Raw genomic sequence first — 20,955 nt, forward strand, 5'->3', positions numbered from 1 at the left:
TCTCGAGATGTGCTATAAGAATATGCAATGAAAAATGGGGTGTTCCATTTAAAAAAATTAATGTGACCTTGACCTGACCTTCGCTACGCAACCCAAGGTCAAACTGATGTGATCAGTAAATACATCTTTTTAAACGCCACAACTTTTATCTGAAACATTTTTTTCTAAAATGCTTAGTTTTCGAGATATTTCACCGGTCCGGGACTTTTTGAACACCCTGTATATATATAGGGTGTCCCGGAACAACCTCTGAAACTTTCGTGGAGGCATAGTAGAGATTAAGATAAACGTCTTATATTATTTTGCATTATTCGCGATAGTTATCGAGATATTAATAAAGAAAATTAATGAATGATCACGTGAGATATGGTAGATGAGCTGTAGTAGCGATATATACACGGAGAAAAATAATTTGCTGGTCCAGCAAATTTTTTACTGGTCTAACAAAATTTTTTCGTTATTATATGGACAGCAAAAAGATTTGCTAAGAATACTAATTACTATTTGCTGGATATAATTTGGTAAATTTACAAATTACTTTGCTATAAAAACCATGATGGATTTATATAAGCACACAGAGAAAAATAATTTTGCTCTTTTAGCAAAATCGTTGTTGCTACTGCATATTCATAATAACATCAAAAAAATTTAGTTGACGTAACTAATTTTACAAATTATTCGTTATCAGGGCAGAAGTAGTTTCATTGTCAGGATAGAAAAAATTTGTTGAGTGTATTTGTCCTAAGAATCACGTTAATTTGCTATTGATGCAAAATAATGTATCCGGAGCAAAACTGCAACTGCTTATATAAATCCATCATGGTACTTATAGCAAAATAATTCGTAGATTCACCAAATTATATCCAGCAAATAGTGATTAGTACTCTTAGCAAATCTTTTTACTGTCCACATAATAATGAAAAGATTTTGTTAGACCAGCAGAAAATTTGCTGGGCCAACAAATTATTTTTCTCCGTATGCTTGTACATTAGATCGAGCTGAGCAAAAAAGTTCTCTATTTTTTTTTCTAAAAACTTTATAATTATTTTAATTTATTTTAATTATTAATTAGAGAACATTTTTAATTATTTAAGAGATTTTAATTATTAATTCTTTTTCAATTAATAATTAAAATTCTGGGACACCTTGTATATATTTCTTATAAGATCCTTCCCTCCCTCTCTCCCCGCGCCGAGGTGGAGTAACTTCATTGAAGGAAATGTTATCGCGGTTATTGAGATACGATATTTATCACGGAAAGGGAAGTTATTTCGCGATGCATCGAATATTTTCAAATATTTTTCACGATGCGTTAACTCGCCGATCAAATATCACAAATAATTCGCGTTTAATATATAAGTGAAGATGAAAATGAAAATAAAATCACTAATTAGCGCGCTACATTAATGTGCATTTTTACACTGATAATGTTGAGAATATATAATTAGCGGTCTTTGTTTTGGTTGTTTTGTTTTATCGCAAGGTATCTGTTGAATTGGAGAAAACGGTTACACGCCCGAGATCGGTCGTGTAATGGAATGTACGTTGCATTTATGTTTAATGATAACAAGGATACAATGACACACCAAGAGTTAGTTGAAGTCGGGACGGCGCACAGTATGCCAAAAGGCACATTTGGCGGATAAAATGCTGCTTACATCACAAATCTATATCGATTTTGATAGAACTTTTTTTAAAATACTCGTGAATAGTTCTAATAATGTCTCGCTGTCAAAAATTTGAAAAAGGTATAAATATAAACCCAAAAAATAACCCCAAACTCCATTACCTATTACCTCTAATTAGCTCAAACTTCATAACATCATGGTCCGAAATTCCATCACTCCAAACCTTATAGTCCCATAACTCCTAAATCTGATTACCGACGAGTTAAAAACCCCATAATCCTAGACCCCATAACTCCCAAATTCCATAACCTCAACAAGTTTGAGGGGCTAATTAGGGATAATGGGTAATGGAGTTTGAGGTTATGTTTACTTTTGTCAAATTTTTAGCAGTGAGACATTATAGTAGAACTATAATATAGTTAGAGAATATAGTAGAATTATAGTAGAATTATAGTAGACTTATAGTAGAATTCACGAGTATTTTAAAAAAAAGTTTCATCAAAATCGATGCAGATTTGTTATGTAGACAGAATTTTGTCCACCAAATTGTTTTTCGGCACACTGTGCGGCGGCGCGTGAACATTGCTCTCGGACTGATCTGTGTTATCGGAAGTAATCTGGTACATTTCTAAAATATTGTTCTTTTAATTATCGCTAACAATATCGTGTCTCATATCTTACGAACTGAGATCGGGGATGCGCCAATGTTTGAGCACGGGCGCGACACGAAAGTCGACGAACGCGCGCGAAAGTTCGACGGACGTGTTCCTAAGCCCGTTTAATAATTCAACCGACAGTGTAACGCGTCTGTATAAGTGGAGCAAACTATAATTACTAAACTATGTCGCCCGTCGCTACATAATGCGACCTATTCAATAACAATTATGCGAGCAACGTATTATTATGCCGGCGCGCGCATATTCGCGCGAGAAAATCGGCCTCGGCCCCGGAAGTTCGGCGCTAAATTCGTAAGGACGATAATATCGCGACGGCGCAGAACAGGAATAATGATAATACTCTCACGGTGTGTCTCTAATTGCGCGCTTTGTGTATTAATTAAACCGACGTCCGGGGCACCATTTGCCGACGCGCCCGTGATTTAAGCCGCGCCAGTCCGCGGCGAGGCTAACGTGACGTTAACGCACAACAACGCGCATCCCAAATTAATTATTTGATTCAAATGTATAAAATCATGATATGTGGTTAATACATAAAATCGCAATAATAATATGTACATATAACTCTAATGCAATCATACAATCGCGTGTGTGGGTGCTCGTTACATAATATATAATTGTCATAAATGTATATTAGCAACATAACGATTAACGTGTATCAATATAAATAAGGTAACATTCAATGTGATATTTATGTTTGATTCCAATATATGGTTATCGTTTCGTGAAAATGTTCTTCCACGCAAAGAAAGAGAGAAAGAGAGAGGGGAGTATGCGGGAAACCGAAATAGCCCCAAAATTCACCCGGCGTGAGCAGCTAACAAACATAATTACCGTTGCTTGTCGTTTTAATCGTCGAGTGATATTCGATATATACGGTTCGATTGCGCTTTGAGATCAACAGAGCTCGGTCAATCGTGCGCCGCTTATTACACGAATCGTCGCGCCTCAATGCACCGCGATTGCAGCCGGCGCATTCCGAACGCGGCACGAGACGCCATGACGAAACGTCGTATCGAGGGACCGCGGAAATAATGACAATCCGAAGCGCGTACGAATATCAAAGTCCTCTCTGAGATATTAGTCCGAATATTGTTCGCGCATCCGCAAAATATCCGCGCTTCAGCAACTATTATTGCCGATCGTTCTGCTACCCGAGTCCAGATCTGTATACTACATTAATCCCGCGAATCTTTTAATCTGATAAGTAAATCGTTTTAGTTTCGACGGTTTATGTAAACAAAATTTTTTCATGCTGATGAAAAAAATATTATGGTTTTTCTTCGTGTAAATTCCTTTCAATTTTATTATATGTACGTTTTATATATTTTTTACTTCTTATATATATTTTACCTCTCAGAAACGTGTATCATATATTTCTTTTTCCCAGAAACATAAGTAAAATAGAAAAGAACTTATTATGTGATGAAAGAAAAGAAACTATAATATTCTCTCCGTGGCATTTTCCGTACGACAAGGACGAGACCGCCATTAATTATAAACATTGCTGAGATATTTTTTGCATCTGCATTACTGTAATCCTCAAAGGAAGATCTTCCAAATAAAACTTGATTATTGAAACAGTTTAAAATTTATCGAATTTTCGCTATTTTATATATTTATAAATCTCAACGGCGAGCGCTGGTTTTTGTCTCGTATGATAAGCCCTTTTGTTTCGTATTTTGCCTCTTTCAGTTTGTAAGCACTAATATCTTTGTCACGAGAAACATTTGCGCATAAGCGATCGATCTTGTTCTTTATTTTATAATCCGTAAAGAGAATAGAAAGGAATCTGGACCGGAGATACAAGAGACTAATTTGATTCCTTACCAGCGCAAAATTAATTGCGTTCGCATTGACGACGAAGAGGACCGCGAGTATTGATTCGCGAAGATTGAGAAGTCTTTTCAGATTCTCGTTTAGTCGCGATTTAAGCTACACGAACTTTGTCACCGATTTCTCCTCCTCCTCTTCTTCCCTCTCTTCGTTGTCGTCGTCCCTTTTTCACGTCATTTCTCGGGCAAGTTTACGCTTGAAATTAAATAAACGACATCCGCGAGACGAGTGAATCTATTTCGCGTTGTGCCGAAGCCAAAGTCGGCGGCAAACCCGAAGGGACTTGTCCTCCAACTTTTCGCGACCCAACGGGAAGGGGACCAAACGATACGCCTAGGGACACCTTAATTACGGCTAAGAAAAAGTTCCCGCTGCTCCCTCTCTCTCTCCTTTCTCCCTCCCCCCTCTCTCTCTCTCTCTCTCGCTCTCTCTGAGGAAACTCCCGGGAAAAACGTCCGGGCGCCGAGTCAAGTGGGTGTCGTTATTTTCCTCTCTCGCGGTACTCCCAACTCAATTGAAAATACAACGGAGATCTCAGCTTCTTGTGAAATTTACATAAAAATGAGACATCTCGGAAAGATATCGTCTGAACCGACGTTCTCGTGCAATTTGTCACACTCGGCCGAAAAAAGCCTCGGCGAGACGGAAATCGGAAGCGAGCAACGTTTAATGCGCGCCGTGAAGTATCGTGCCGCTTGTGGGCGACTAACAACTATCTGTTTTACGATTATCAGATCAGTACACGATATGGGTGCTGGTGTACCGCGTATGCGCCATCCCGGTTATACCGGGAGAGTTGTAACGGTGAGAGAAAAGATTTACGCGCCTTCGCGTTAATCTATTACCTCGTGATTCTACACGGAGGGATGCTCTCGGAAATTCTCTCAAGCGTAGCTTCTCTCTCTTCTTTCCGCCGTTCTGTGCTTCTCTCTCCTTCGCGCTCAGCAAGTACATTGAAATATATCGAGACGCCGGAGTGCTCCGGGTCTAAGCTTTTGAGGCGTCGCGCCTCTGTTCTTCGACAGAGATATTTTCCGGCGAAGCCCGCGTCAATCTCCTTCCTTCTCACGTATTACGGACTCGTTCGGAATCGATTCCGATCGGGACGTTTTAGTTATTCTCTTGATTTCTCTTGATTGTGTTTTCTTAGGGAAAACGGAAATTAGTTTGATCTAAATCAGGTTTACATCGATCTTTTCCCCTAGCGTGAAGAGTGAAGAGTTTCTCTCGAAAATTCCTCACGATTCCATTGCTCGAGAAGTTACATGATCGCCAAAGTCGTCGAATTCACGTGGAACTTTTCACTTTTCACGCTTCTGCTTTTAGGAAAAAGTCACATGATCGCTACTCAGAGTCGATTTCGGGAGATTCCGTAATAATACGTGCCCCCACTGAGAAAAAAAGTAGTTGAGTTAACGAGACCTTGCTTGAATGAACAAAATTCTTTCCAGCAAAGTATTAGTTAACTGAATGAATTATATAATTGCCGCGATGAGTTGTATCACTTCATTCGATGATTGCGATTTGTCAGTAACTGTATCAACGCAACTTTCTGTTGCACTAATGCATAATTTGTTAACATTTAAACTGCCGGAAAGACTTTAGAAAGCCACTTTTGTGGCTTTGTACAAATCTCAAAATTCTGTGTCATGTGTATGTTACTTATATAGAAAATTTTTTGAGAAAAAAGCACCTTTTTAATGGAAAAATGCTGACAGTCTAAAGGTTAAATAAATATAATTATGTATTTCTTTGAAGACAAAAGACCAGCGAATTTGTCGATCCACCCGCGCCCTTTCGCTGTGCAAACCTCGATACCGATACCGATTTTCGCGTTCGCGTTTCTTACATTTCATCCCGCAGCCAAGATTCGCGAGACGCGCTGCGAATCTGATTTATTAATCATTCAGGTGATAATTCCGCGCGACTCATTTCGCCAGGAAGCGGTAGAAACTTTGCTCGCGCGAAGGGATGCGAGGATAACGGACGGACGGACCGGCGATCTGCGACTTCTTTCGATCGTAATATCGAGAAGCCGCGCGAAATTTATGCCGCATCGAGATTCTCGCGAGTTTTATGGAAAGATACGAAGGGAAATTTATGTACCGGCGGCGCCGACACCGCGCGGAATGAATGTTACGGAAAGATACTGCCGGAAAAGAGTGGGAAGGGGAAGGGTTCTGCCCAACGTCCTGGAACTTTGCTCGCCGGTGGATGTGGTAAAATCTAAAGTTTTCGCACTCGTTAAACGGTCTCGCAGAAGTATATCGGCATTCTGCAATCGATTGTCCTTTCATTTCATATATACGATTTGGATTTCAGGAAATTTGCTATTAAAATATTTGCTGTTTCTAATGAAATTTGCTATGTTACTTAGCAAATTAGGTTTACAAGTAAAACTACCAAAAAGGTACACTCTGATTTCTTTCTCATTTGACACAAATGTAGAAGTACAAAAAATATTTAAGTCATATTTTTTTCATTTTGGCCCACTTTGAATTTCACAGGCAATTTATAGCTTTTGTAATGTTCTCACTCCTACCATCAACAAGTGCAACAAAAATGCATAAGAAATAAAATTGAATATAAGATATAGTTAAATAATTTTAACGAAGTTGGCATAGCTGAGACACGAACCATTTTTTAGCCGAGATTCCAACCGAAATATTTTAAATTTGTGCTAAATTAGTTAAAAATGGTTCGAATCTCGGTCAAACCGACAAATTATTTGTATAAATTGTTTTCAATTTTTTACATGTTTTGTTTAAACATTTTATTATTTATACAAATAATTTTACACATTTGACTTCATATTCAAACTTGACTTCATAATCAGCAAACCAAAAATGCCTATATCTATATCTTATGTCTATGTCTATATCTTGTATTCAATTTTATTTTTTATGCATTTTTGTTGCACTTGTTAATGGTAGGAGTGAGAACATTAGAAAGCTATAAACTGTCTGTGAAATTTAAAATGGACCAAAATGAAAAAATATGACCTAAATATTTTTTGTACTTCTATATTTGTGCTAAATTAGAAAGAAATCGAAGTGGAAGTTTTGGATAGGATTACTTGTTAGCAATTTAGCCCCTTACTAATAATCTGTGCTACTGCATTGAGTTGATCTAATCAGATTAAAGTAATGGTTTATCTAAGCAAAGTTATTGTTATGTTTGGTACAAACCAGATAACCGATTGGAAGCAACCTGATCAGGTGCATGGAGTAAATTTCTAATCGAGAAGTAGTTGAAAAGAATTTATCGCAATTTCCGAGAAAATCCAGCCGCTTAGAGTTGGAATAAATCGCCCATAGCGCAGAGAGACAACGAAAACAAAGCATCGAGATGTAATTATTCCTTAATGTAATTAAAAATCTCCGATAAGATCCTCGTGAGCGAAATATCTCGGCCAAGCTCGTCGGAAAATGTACGATATTCATAAATTCACGAGAGCGAAGCGAGACAGACATCGCGAATCTCCCGAAGGATCTGTATTACTCCTAAGTAGTTGATCACCCACGCATCTAAAGCGAATTAATTACGCGTTGCACCCGTCGTCGCGAGACGTCGTACGAGACGAGTGGGACTGCGAGCTCACGCGCTTGACACTCAAGCCGCGTCGGTCCCGATCGATTGAGCCATTAATTATTTGCTTTATTTGGACAATTAATTATTTGGGCACCAGCTGACCCGAGACACGTGTGATCACGATTGGTCAAGCCTGTCGTGTACGTCGTGACTTGCAAGAGAGAAAAGCAGAGCATCCGGTCTTTTTCGCTCATTGGATTTTTATTCCCGGTTATAGAGATGCTTCTTGACCCCCCTCCTCGGACGGAAGCTCCGAGCTTCCGCAAACACAAGAGAACGGATCTGCGCTTTTGCGCTATACACTAAAGACACGCCGTGCACGCGCATACCACCGTCCCCATTCGCGCGCGCAGTCTCGCATAAAAGGACCGTTCTTTTTACAAGCCGATGTACATGAATACGCGATGAGAAGGTGTACTTACACGGCCGCGACCGACTCCGCCGAGGTTTTCGTAGCACGTAGCTTCGCCCTCGAAACGCGACGACACGCTCAAATTCTTGCATGCTAGAAAATTCAATTAAATTAATTACAGGTTGACGAGTAATCAAAAATTCATGAAACTACACTCGAAAAAATATCATTTCGCTCTCTCTGCTAACAAAAGCGACTACTCAGTTAATTCCTCTTCTTTTATGCGTAACAGTTACTCTTCAACAAAGAATATTTTCTTGGCAATAGTCTTGAAATATGCTTGTCACAAACTTTAGAAAAGCTCACTATCATATATTCAAAAAAGGAGAATTTATTCTCTTTACAAGGATACCATGAAACGTGATCGAAGAAAAAGTATTGGTTCAACTCCATTTAGTAAGTGAATCGAATTTTTATATTTCAATTTAACACTTTTAATTAAACAAAAATTTAATTTAGTTTTTAATTTAATTTTAATTTAATATTCTTAATTGGAATATACCAAACTTGCTAGAGTATAAAGTGTAGTTGGAAGAAACTTGATGCTTATGATAAGCATGATGTGATGGAGAATTGCGGATATATAAAACTTATAAAATAATACTTGAAATAAGTAATATTTACTTGAACGTAATACATACTTTTTTGTGTATATAATTGTCAAATTATCAAGTCACGCCACGAGAAGAGTTTGCATTTGTAAGAAACATAACGGACGCTGAAGGGAAAGAGTGAAAGAGAGAGAGAGAGAGAGAGAGAGAGAGAGAGAGAAGAACTGAATGAGAAATAATTTATATACAACCTCTTTCGTGCGCATGGCACTCGCGATACGTGTGAAGGGAGAAAGTTAATTAATAGGCGGAATGCTTTTGCCGGCTGCAAACTAGCTGCTGGCTCAATGCATTTCGGCGGCGCATCCACGGCGACGTTTCGTCGTTCATCAACGACTCGCAAACGCCGCTGGTACAGCGCGATCTTCTCTCCTGGTGCAGCTCGTTCTCGTCTCCTTCTACACGGAGAGAATTTTACAGTAAAAACTAGCTCAAACTAGCCAGCCTTACCCGGGTTATCACAAAGTGTTGAGGAGATAAAATTCAAGGGATGGGAGTTTGAGAGATCTGCACTGAGAGAATTTTATAGTAAACATTACTACAGAACTTTGTAACCGAGGAATAGATCGACATTTCGCAGTACTTCACTTTATCCTTTCATTTGATATGCGCTGTTTATATTTTAGAAACAGAAATATGCTATTGCGTACTATGTTTTCACAGCCAAATATGCTATATTCCCAGCGAAACTTGCTGTGTTCCTTAGCAAAATAGACTTTACTGATAGTCTATTTCTGGACTATTAAAGACAATAGAATTGAAAAGAATTTATATGATGGAAAATATTTATAATATTTTCTCCGTGTATTTTCATCTACTCTTTTGTTTATCATCCGGTGTGTACTTTCTTCTCGTCGTCGTCCTCTCTTTACCGTATTCATGTACGCGTATCTCGTGAGTAACGAGACAACAAACAGCCGCCGTCGCGATGAAACGCGTGATTAACGCTTTGTGCCGTTTCCTTCTGTCTTTTCTCTTTTTTTCTCGTCTATTTTCACGTAATCCCGATAAATATGAGAAAATATGAAACGCGCGTGGCGAGTGCCTCCGCTAACTCATCGTTAGCGACACTATGTGTCGTTCCTTTCACTAGAAATCCCGTAAATTTGGAAAATTCGATATGCTGTTTGCGTAAATAACGAGAGCCGCAAATTTCTGTGCCGGGCATCGCAAAATTACGCCTGTCGGTTCGTGCAAATTGCTCGAATGTCACGCGAAAAAAAGGTGTAATTGTTTATGCGTGCGCAACGCACGTAGCGTGGGCAGCGCTGAGGGCATTGAGGCAATGAAGCGCGTTTAGACGAAGCAAATTTAACGGACGAGTAATTAGCGGAGAAGGTCGTGAATTAATAGAGGGATTTACTCTTGCCGTGCGCGCGGCTTTTGTACCGAGGTATTCTTTGATATGCTATTCCTAAAAGGAATGCGAGAGCTTTCCATTCGAGGCGCATGAGACCGCTATTTAACGGGTATTAAATTTGTAGTTACTTGTTGCTACAATAAAAAAAGGAGAAAAAGGAAATAAAGAAAATATTATATAGAAATTAGCAAATTTACACACAGAAATAATTTTATAGCAAAAATCGCTACAGGATTTTGTAATTGTAAAGGCATAGACCGACATTTCGCAGCAATTAGTCTCAATTTAAAGTTATTTAAATGAATTTTCTTGGGTCGAGAGAACGTCGCATCCCATCTTTGACCAATGAATTACGTCAAACGTTCCTGAGCGGCCGTTTCAGTAGGCTGCACTCAATTACAATTGAAAAAAGGGAGATCGATCTGTTTGCGAACGGACTGGCTCACAGCGATGATGAAACATTGCGAAGGAGCATTACAAGAAATATATTTCGTTTTGTCGGACTGAATTATGTCGTCAAAAGCATTACTCATACGTTCAATATTTCATAAGAGCGAAATTTCGAAACATTTGGCGTGTATGGAAATATTTATCGTTCGTTTTTGCGAACGATCGAAAGAGCAAAATTGGACACTGACGCTATCGCGCTCACATGCGCGCCTAAATGAAAAGCCCCATTGGTGGAAAAATTCGCGTCATCGGTGAAATACTCATCCGTGATGCCTTTTTGTTCCTTTTCCCCTTTTCTCCGGTTCTTATCGCGTCTCCAAGTATCTATCAATTTTGATCAGCGTCGGCGAAATTGCCGTGGGGAAGTGCTCGCGTTGCGTGAATCGCGATTTTCAGGGGAGGAAATGCGCCCGTGTAACGGCGCCCAATGGTAATAGACCGACGAACTTCATTTCCAGGATTCGCGTATATTTCGCATTTGAGTGGCCGTTGTCTGCCATCCGCTTCCCCTTTTCGTCCGTCCGCGCTTGTTCATTCGTTCACGTTTAAAATCCCATCTGAGTCTTTGAGCCAGATCCTCTGTCGACTTCGTGCGCGTCGTTTCGCTCCTCGTATATCCAATATTCGCGCCCGACGCGGAGCTCGCAGTCGCCGAAATTGTTTGACGATTTAAATTCGAAAGTCACACATAACGACGTAACCGCGTCGAAATTTTCAAGCGACAGTGTCGACCGTGTAGCGTGAGAAAGATTGTCGCGGCGAGAGAAGCAAAGAGAGAGAGAGAGAGAGAGAGAGAGAGAGAGAGAGAAAGAGAGAGAAACGTGATCGTCAGAAAAAAAATTAACAGCGTTTATACTCGCGCACGCTTCGATAAGCCGATAATTAAATTTGTATCGTTTGAAAAAGTTCATTTTCTCTCCGTGTCGTATCTTTCGATCTCAGTTAAACAATTCCCACTTGTGTACTCGCGTCTGTAGAATGCAATGCGAGAAGAAACATTATCCGAGATTACAGATGACAATTATCTGCACGGGCAGAATATTATGGTTTTTTTTTTCGTATAAATTTTTTTCAATTTTGCTATGCTTTTAGTTGGTCAGAAAGTCCACGCTGAAAACATTATTTTTGCATTTGGGATCAGAATGTTTGGTATGTACAATTTGATTGGTATTACCATGCTTTTACTTTTACAAGCATATGTATTATTGAAAAAGCAATATACACATGTAGCGGCAATTAAAGTGTCTGGTTGCAATTACTAAACATATGGTTGATCCCGTTTTAACCAAATTATGGTTCAGTGTATCAAATTTTCGTTTTAATCCCTCTTTTTCAGTGACAATAAATTACGGAATGTCGATTTATTTCTCGAAATCCTACATCGCAGTTTTTACTATAAAATTCCCCGTTTAAAATACAGAGGAAAAGAATATCACTGAGACTTCCTGGTACTTGATGACAATTTCCTCGAAAATTGAGAGTCGTGCGAGAATTTAATTAGTTCGCACGTTTCGCTTTAATTTCAAAGAGAGTTACTTGATATTAGTCGAGAGTCACACGAAGGGGTTGCACGCGGTCTGATCCTCCCCGCTGTGAGATATATTTCTTCAGGTATCAACGCGAGTAACTGCGCGTAGCGCTGGAAGCAACAGTCGAGTGTTGACGACCTTGTCATTGTCTTGTTTCTTGGTCTCTAAGCCTACCTTTATCCTTGTTTGCAATAATAATAATAATATCTGCTTTATTGCCATACACAGTAAAGAACATCCAATAACGCATGAGAAATATACCACAGTGTGCGACTAATGGCGTAACAAACGTTTAAATGGCGTTTAAAACTTCAGCTAAGTAAACTAAATCCAATGTAATTAAATCAAGTTAAACTAGTTAAATTCTCAAGTTAAACTAAACTACTCTAAATTGAATCTTATACACCAAATAACGCAGAATTTTGTAATATTAACAAGTAACACCACCCAAGTGCCACACGCCGATCTTCTTGAAACTTTGCACACATGTAGTACATCGAAAAACATTAGACACGCATTTTTTTATTTTGGCTAACAAGGCATTTTAAGGTTAGAAAACGCATTCGAAAATTTAACACTCTATAGCAGCATGATAACTAATGCTACTCCTGAGCGTCATTCTTTTACAGCTTTTACGACATTACTCTATTATAATTTCATTGTCTGAATGTTTCTGAAGTCGCTAATTATGATTTTGATATTAGTTTCGCGAGATCCAAAATGGCGTACAGAAATCGCAGACATTTCAAAGACTTTATTCAAAGTCAGTTTCGAAGAAGTTTTTTGAATCTCGCAAAACTAATGTCAAAATCATAATTAGCGCCTTCAGAAACATTCAGACAATGAAATTATGATAGAGTAATGTCGTAAAAGCTGTAAAAGAATGACGCTCAGGAGTAGCATTAGTTATCACGGTGCTAAATGATAAAGTGTTAAATTTTCGAATACGTTTCCTAACCTTAAAATGCCTTGTTAGCCAAAATTAAAAAATACGTGTCTAATGTTCTTCGATGTACTTCATGTGTGCAAAGTTTCAAGAAGATCGACATGTGGCACTTGGGTAGTGTTATTAATAAGTCTAATACTACGTATCACTATACTGAGAGAAGACTGCGCGAGATTTGGTTGGTCTGTATCGCGGAGATACAAGTCGGTTTCACGATCGGGTTCCACCATCGTCGCGCAAAGTCCTCGCCGCGATAACAGCGAGATTTTTCTCGTGCTTCCTGTTGCAGACGCTGCCGCCCGGAGGATGGAATGAACGCGAGAACGGAATAAATCGCAGAGAAGGCGCGTGCTCGTGGAATGAATTACTCGTGCCACAAGAGGACTTTCTGCACCTGCTCCACCTGCTCCTCAAAGTCCTCCTAGGGAAGCCGTCGCGCTTTCGACCCAGTCGATCGAAATAATGCGATCGAAGCGCATCAAGAGGCAGGCTCTCTTCAGGTTGCTGCGATACAGACAGTGCGCCAGGTGCTGGAAGATAACTTAGCGCATCGGAGAGTACTCGGGGCTATAAATTGGCGAGGGACATCCGACGACAGAGAGGCAGAGAGAGGACGAGAGAGAGGGATAGAGAGAAAGAGAGAGAGGGAGAGAGAGAGATCGACGGAAGTGGAGCACAAAAAATAAATACACGCACGAGAGCAGACGAGACTGATCGCGCTCGAGCGTAATCTCACCCCACAGACTGTGATCTTTATTCCTAAACACCGACTGCAGGTTCTCTCTCTCTTTCGACGCGTGCACGCCGCCAAAAGACTGATCACATTGTAGACTTTCTCAGCGCCGTCGCCGAGAAACCGTCGCGGCAACAATCCGTATCGATCGAACCGGCCGATTGTCGTCGCGAGTACCTTGCCCTTCCTTTTTCCCTTCGCGCCCGCGACGAGTGGCACCACGTTCTCCCCGAGTGTCATCTGTACGCCTCGAGACTCCCGCGTCGTCCGAGATTGATGGCAGTACTGAAACCGTATCGTCTCTCGTTCGCGAGTGCTTATTAACGTCTTCATAGGGCGTGTACCGATCGCGCACAAATCCGAAGAGAATCCCCTTCGTGGAGCCAGCGGGACATGTACGCAGAGTCGTGTCGTGTTCCAACGACCGCATAAACGACGTCGGCGAGACACGAGCCTCATCGTATCAGAGGAACAACGTCGGTCGGGTGTCGGCTCGCCGAGCTCGATCACGGGCGAGTCGAGGTCTCCTCGACACCGTTCTCGATCACTTGAGAACGCCGTTCTCCATCCCGCGGTCGAAGCTTGGCGCGTCTCGGGGTAGCCACGCGAGGACGATCGCGCTCGTGTCCCCGAGGTCGCCGGGAATTTGCCTCGTGCTAGGCGAAGAGGCCAGGCGGGACGATATTTGAAGGCTTGCCGAACTCCAAAGAGGAGGAGAGAATCGTGACGTTGAGGAAGCAAACTCGAGTGGTACTCGGCTCGAGCCGCCGATAGCTGGAGCGAGCGAACGGCTCGTTCTGTTCGGCGAAAAATTGTTTCGCCGCATCGGCAGAAAGAGGATCGGCCGGCTCGTTATAAAGCCATTCCGCGTCATCGACGAGATCGCGAAAGAATCCGCGAAACTTCGGGCTCCGTAATATCCGGACAGCGAGGGGATCCGGAGGGGAAAAGGGGAGCGGCGGAAAGGTAATAATAAAATTGAGGAAGAGTCACAATTAAAAGGGGACGCAGGGGCGGTCGGGGAGAAATATAGGAGGGAGGAGTAGCTGGAGGCGGGCACAGGCCGAGTTATTACTCGCGAGTGAGCATTTTAAACGTTCAGATCGAGTGGCAGGAAAGGATCGAACGGCGGAGAAGTCGAAGAAGAGGCAATTAAGAAGCGGAGGAGCGCCGGGGGTGGCGGCGGGGCTGATTGGTCGAAACATGAAAAGGCGGGATTTGAGCGGATGATTCAAGCCAGCTCGGCGCATCGTGGAGAGATATTTCAGAGGGCAGAGAATTAAGTCGAAAGAACGAGATTTTCCGTTCGGTACGCTCGCGGAAATATATACGGAAGTTCAATGGACGTGGGAAAAAACCCGTGGCGAATTCTCGCCTATGGCCGCCGAAAATTGCGCCTCTAATTAGCGAGAATCTCGCGGTTGTTGGAGTTTGAGTTTTCGGCGCGTCGTTGGAGCACGCTCTCGGGGAAGGTTTCGGTTCGGCGTGGCAAGCAGAGGTGGACGTCAAAGGATACTTCGCGGGGGTAGAAGAGAGAAGCATAGCGTGGGAAATAACTGTATTGGAAACTCGCTGGTCGTTTTCCTCCGGCGTCGCGAAAGAATCCGGCAGGAAGGTTCTCGACTCGCTCGGTGGACATTAGTGTGCCGCGCCGCGACGATCTGACGTCCGTCTTCTGGCCTTCCGGCACGCGGAAGAGCAGCCGTGGCGACACGGGATCAACTCATCGGGAATTCATCCGGCGTGCCGGCGGAATTCGAGGGATAAGTCGCGACCCGTGTCAAGACGGATCGCTGGGAATTCATTTGGTATCAAGAGACATGGTTGTGTCTCGCGCCCAGTGCACGCGGGAGCAAAGCTGGAACGACACACTTATGGTTGTTCACGCGACTTCTTTGGCTGAGCGGAGACAGAATTTCGAGTTCGATCGTAACTGCTAGTTTGATTGAATCGATTCCTGAAGGTCGATTTACATACAATAAAACAGTTTCCATTTTGTATCCTATCTGCTCTACGTATCAAATCACCGCATCCTCTAGAAGAAAGACCCGTGGTAAACGCCGAGGGAGTCGCGAGGTACCAAGATAATTGGAGATTCGTGTAGACTCGCGGGAGTGCGGACAAAGGGGTGGGAAGTAGCGGACAGTGGACGTCTTAATTGAAGAGGAAATAAGAGAAATGAGAGAGGTGGAAATTGCGGGAAGAAGAAGAAATCGAAATTTCGAAGCAGCCACGCGAATCCGGACTAGTGAACGAAAGACTCGATCGAGTTGCCTCCCGAACTCGAATTAGAAGCTGCTGGAAAGCGTTTTACTTTCGCGAAGAATATATAAGCTCTTCAATGACGAAGATCAACGGAGAAGCTGAGGCAACGGAGGAAACATCATCAAGGAAGAGAATCGTTCGCGACTAAAACCCAACGTCGCCCCCGATAAATAGAAGATTCTCGTCGCTCGCGAAGATCGTCGAGTAATCGTGTCGGGAAGAGAGAACAAGCCTGAACAGAACGAAGAGGAAAGACGCAAAGATGGAAGAAAATCTTGTAATTTGCTAAGCGATTCCGATACCAGCCTCGGTGTCATCGGCGCGAGGTGGGGGAGATCAAATTTTTTGCCCGCGGTTTCGCGAGAATAGACGAAGCGCGACACGGGATCGGAGATATTGAGACCGGCAAATAAAACGCCCGCGCGCGTTCCTCGCTGGGGTGAGAGGAAGCGAGCGAGACAGGGAGGCTGAAGGAGAAAGAAAGAGAGCAAAAGAGAGACGCAAAGTCCGTGGACGAAATTGATCCGGAGAGTTCCCAGTATTTTCGGCAGCGAAACTACCCCCCAGGAGCCTGTATTTTCGGGGTGGCAACAAACGTACAGTAAAGATCGTCGGCAACTGCGCCGAAAACTCAATTCTCGCCGTTTCGGGCGGCACGTGATCGTACTTCGAGGAAGTCGCCGAAAAAGAGAACGGCTCGGTCATCGCCAACGCCGATTGCTCCTTTTCCCTGATCGCGTGCGAGGGTCAGCCGGCGGCTGACGGGGGGCTTGCGAAGGAAGCGATTGCAATTTCCAGTCGGCCACACGTAACAGTAAATTCATTGCGCTGCTGGCGTAATCCTGAGGGACGAGTGTGCGCGCGGACGCGCCCGCGCGCACGTGTAGGGCGTCCTGAATCGGGATTCCGAGACTTAAGGCGAATACGAGCGCTCCGAGACTCCGTTTGTTAAGGACAGCACGTATACACACGGGGACTCGGCCGTTTTTCCAATCGCCGATACCATCCCGACGAAAACGAACGGCTGTGCCATCGCGGAGGGATCTCCGTTCGTGCCGGGGGCCGTCGTGTCTTCGCGCTCCGACATCCTCCCGCTGTGATGATCGACGGCAACCCGTGATCTCGCGCCAGGCGACAACAGCGAGAACAGCTCAGAGGTGGCGGAGAAGGCGCGGAGGAAGACAAGGCAGGATTCTCGCTCCGTGAGAATTTGGCGCGAGGCGCAAGCGTGAACTTTCCGCGAACGAGAGAGCGTGGTGAGAATCGGGAAACGATTTCATCGAAACAAGAATAATTCTTTCTCTCTATCTCTCTCTCTTTTCCTCTCTCTTTATCCGACGGTGGCTTTCCTCGCGCGCTTATTAAATATGGAAGGACGAAAGAAACTCAATCCGCGCGTTTGAATATTCTTGCCAGGCGTACCGAGCACCACGTCGTTCGCACGCGCTCATCGTCGTAACGGAGGCTCCGCCGACGTTGAAGAAGAAAACGGCAGCCAGGAAATAAGGGATTTCCACTGGACGGAGGATCGTGAAATATTCGGCAGTGCGTAGAGGCGGAGGAATCGGATTCGCGCCACCTCGTTTTGCGAGGTGAGCAATAGGGATCGCCCCGACAGGTCCTATCGCGCGCATGATAGGGTGCGAGAGGGCTGAAAAATTTAGACGGTGGAACAATTTTTATTCGTCGCAACGACCGCGCGCTCAATCGACGGGCATCGCAATATCGTAAGCTGTCTCGCGCGAATCCGATCGTGTGTGAGATGTGTTTGGGTGAGCGGGTGTATATGTGTGTGTGTACTCAAAGTTGTGAAAGTCTCGTTTCTTCTTCTTCTTCTTCTCGCCCGATAAGAAGATTCCCCGCGCGTCCTTAAGTAGTTGCAGCGAGCACGGTAACGCGAAGCCAGGAATTTATTGAACGACAGGCAAGAAATCGCGCGAGCGCCCGGCTTCTCTTCGGCCAGATCGTCCGAGGAAACGGTGGCGCAACGCTCCCACCCTTTTGTCGTTATCATCCGGATAGATAAGCAAAGGGCGGGATTCAGGATTCCGCTGGGAAAGGAGCGCGCGGATCTCATCGATTCTTTCCCGCGGGAGGATTTCATACACTTCTCGGACGACACAGCTGCACGAGCGAACGAGGGTGGAAACGTCAAGGGTCGTCAGGGTCTCGTGAAATCGCCATCGATTTATATACCGGGAAGAGACTCGCCCACGGTTTCCCAGACGGTCGCAAATCGTTTCCTAAGCGGCCTGAGAATAGACGAGGTAGGCACTCGGCCCTTCTCTCTCTCTCGAGAAAAAGAACCAACTATAATAGCGGAGGACGTCGGCCGACGACTGTTCCTGATTACGGCGAGGCCGTTTTCAATTTCTGGCAGAATAACGTCGATCTCGCGGACGGAAGGAGCTAGACGGTGGAAGAGTCCCGCCAGATTCGATTTGGTAACGGCATCTTCGTGAGGAGAGGGCGAGAAGTCGAAGGGGGTGGCTGTGACGCTTGTAGCGGTGATTGTGGCGGTGGCAGTAGCTGTGCCGGTACGTGAGTCATCGTGGGTGGTGTGTGCGGGGGCGTGAAAAGTGCAGCCGAGGCAATACAGAGCGGGGTCGAGCCTGCGGGGGCGAGTGAGCGCTTGTGTCGCGGGTACCGGCAATATATTCGGCGGCGAGAAAAAAACGCGTGACAGCTCTCCACCACGGCTGGTGGGGAAAAGACGACCCGGGTCGGCGGTGTCAGGGTGCGCTGGAGTGCTCGGAGGATACGTGGGATACACGGCCGTGCTTCCTTTTCGGAAAAACGTTAATGGAACTGCGCACGTGGGACGAGCGGCGACGCGCGGCATTTCCACCACCACCACCGCTACGCGACGACGACGACGACTACGCTGACGGACGATTAAGGGCGACTCATTCATTCACGTAGCTTCCTTCCGTAGCGACGTTCTCGCGTGTTCGCGCGCTACTCTACCCCGACGCGCGCCGTCTTCACGTGCGGAACGATATCGTGATAGCATCGAGGTATCGCGGCTGATATCGCGCTTCTCGTCGTGGGGCAGAAAAAAGCACGTCGCAGGAAAATTGGCGAACGAACGGGATTGCTTTCTGGCAAAATCGGGGAAGCTTCTGCGGAGTCGCGAATCGAAATGATCTGACTCGGGCCGCGAAATTCGGCAGTGAGAAGAGAAAGAGAGAGAGAGAGAAAGAAAGAGAGAGGCTGCTTGGGGATGAAAGGAAGAGAGAAACACTAGATCCCAGCTTCCCCGAATTCGATACTCCCGCAGAGCCTCTCGTCGCGAAACACCGTCGATTACAGGCCGCGTAACGTTAGACGATATCCAAGGCGAACAGCAGCGTTGTACTTTGTGGAGCGGAGTGCTATCGATTATATCCGAAACAACGTTCCGCGTACTATTCACGACCACGAAATTAAAGCACCGGATTGACTAGTGCACAGAGCACTGTATCGGCTGCTATCGGCATTCAGCGTACTCGACGGTTGCCGCATTAACGAGCTCGCCCGAGCGTGATCTCGCGGAAATATCAGCGATAATTCACGGCGATTGGACTTTAATTAGCGGCCTCTCTGGAGCCCGGTGAACGTCACGATTGGTCGAGGATAAACGAAAATCTCGACGAGGAAGCGGCCAGAGGAGAGAGCGCGTAGAAAACATTAAAGTGTCGGGTCAACGAGGTCGGAGGTGTGCTTATGTGCCGTTTGGTGAACTCGAGCACGTGACTATCACTTCCCCTTCTTCTTTCCCTCTTAAAGAACCGGTGATAACCTTAAGGGAAATTCCGAAACAACAGTCGTTAATAAAATCGTGCGCGCGACAGTGTCCCGCGAGCGTGACAGAATTCTTGAATGAGACTGGACAGGCAGTTCGCGTAAGAAGATAGATTAAGGAAATTTTTCATAAATCATTCGTCGATTATACGTAAGAAAATATCTTCGTTGTGCTCTCGAGATTAACCCCGTTCCCCGAAGGATCGCCGTATAAGAACCCCGCGACGGTTCTCGCGCTCTGCCGGGGCGAAGCAGAGGTCATTGCGATAGATTAAATCGCGGGAGAAACGTGACTCTTGGTCCTCGGGAACAACTACAGTAAACCAAGAGCTTCTTCAAGTTCCAACCCCACGCGAGGCTCACCTCGTCCCGCGCGAACGAGCGAGTCGATCAAGCGGCAGGGTCAGTTGTGCGTTATTGTACACGTCGTATTGTATTTCCACGGGGAAACCCGCGGGGATCAGTGTCGATAAGTGACTACAAGTGCGCGCTGTCAAGTGTGTCGACGCGAAACCCGCATGGAAGAACTCGGACCCATGCGTGATGGCGGCTCGAGATGTCCCGCGCGCTCCTTCGAGTTCCTCGCCGCCGTCCTCGTCCTCCACGACATCGTGCACAACGTTCCCCGGAGTCCCTCGACAGGATAGCATGGGCGCACCCGAGGACCGCGACAGTTAAATATGCGAGAGCTGAACGCCACCGCATGCGCTGCTTTGTACGACGGCGTCGAGTGGTCAAGCCTATGGAACCTGGTTACTCTAGTCCTTCTGGTATTCGTGGCTGTCATGGTGATAGTCGGTAACGTTCTGGTCATATTGGCCGTCTGCTACACCAGCAAGCTGAGGAACGTGACGAATATGTTCATCGTCAGCCTGGCCGTCGCCGACCTGATGGTCGGCACCGCCGTCCTGCCATTCAGCGCTGCCTGGGAGGTTTTTAAGGTGAGTGTCTTCGTGACGAGCTCTCTCTCTCTCTCTCTCTCTCTCTCTCTCTTTTTCTCTCTCTCTTTCTCTCGTTCACATTGTATTCTACGCCAACAAATAATACTCGAAAACTTGGTTTGTAGAATAAAAAGTCTATTTTGGTGAAATAAAATCGATTTCTGTAAAGTGAAGTTTATTTCTGCGAATGAAT

The 20,955-nt window shown here is 44.5% G+C and overlaps 1 protein-coding gene across 3 annotated transcripts in view; it reads left to right on the plus strand.

Annotated features, from left to right (window-relative positions):
- Positions 1 to 20,955, plus strand: part of LOC116848238 (octopamine receptor Oamb) — a 72,702-nt gene that overhangs the window by 36,773 nt on the left and 14,974 nt on the right. For all 3 annotated transcript variants that reach the window (XM_032824124.1, XM_032824123.1, XM_032824121.1), the window contains exon 2: positions 13,330 to 20,762. In XM_032824124.1, coding sequence (XP_032680015.1) covers positions 20,502 to 20,762 — 261 coding nt within the window. In that variant the 5' untranslated portion in view covers positions 13,330 to 20,501. The remainder of the gene's footprint in view (positions 1 to 13,329; positions 20,763 to 20,955) is intronic.

This window comes from Odontomachus brunneus, unplaced genomic scaffold, assembly GCF_010583005.1.
Source record: "Odontomachus brunneus isolate Ranch 3 - 2012 unplaced genomic scaffold, Obru_v1 Obru_scaffold_092, whole genome shotgun sequence".
Classification (NCBI taxonomy): Eukaryota; Metazoa; Arthropoda; class Insecta; order Hymenoptera; family Formicidae; genus Odontomachus; species Odontomachus brunneus.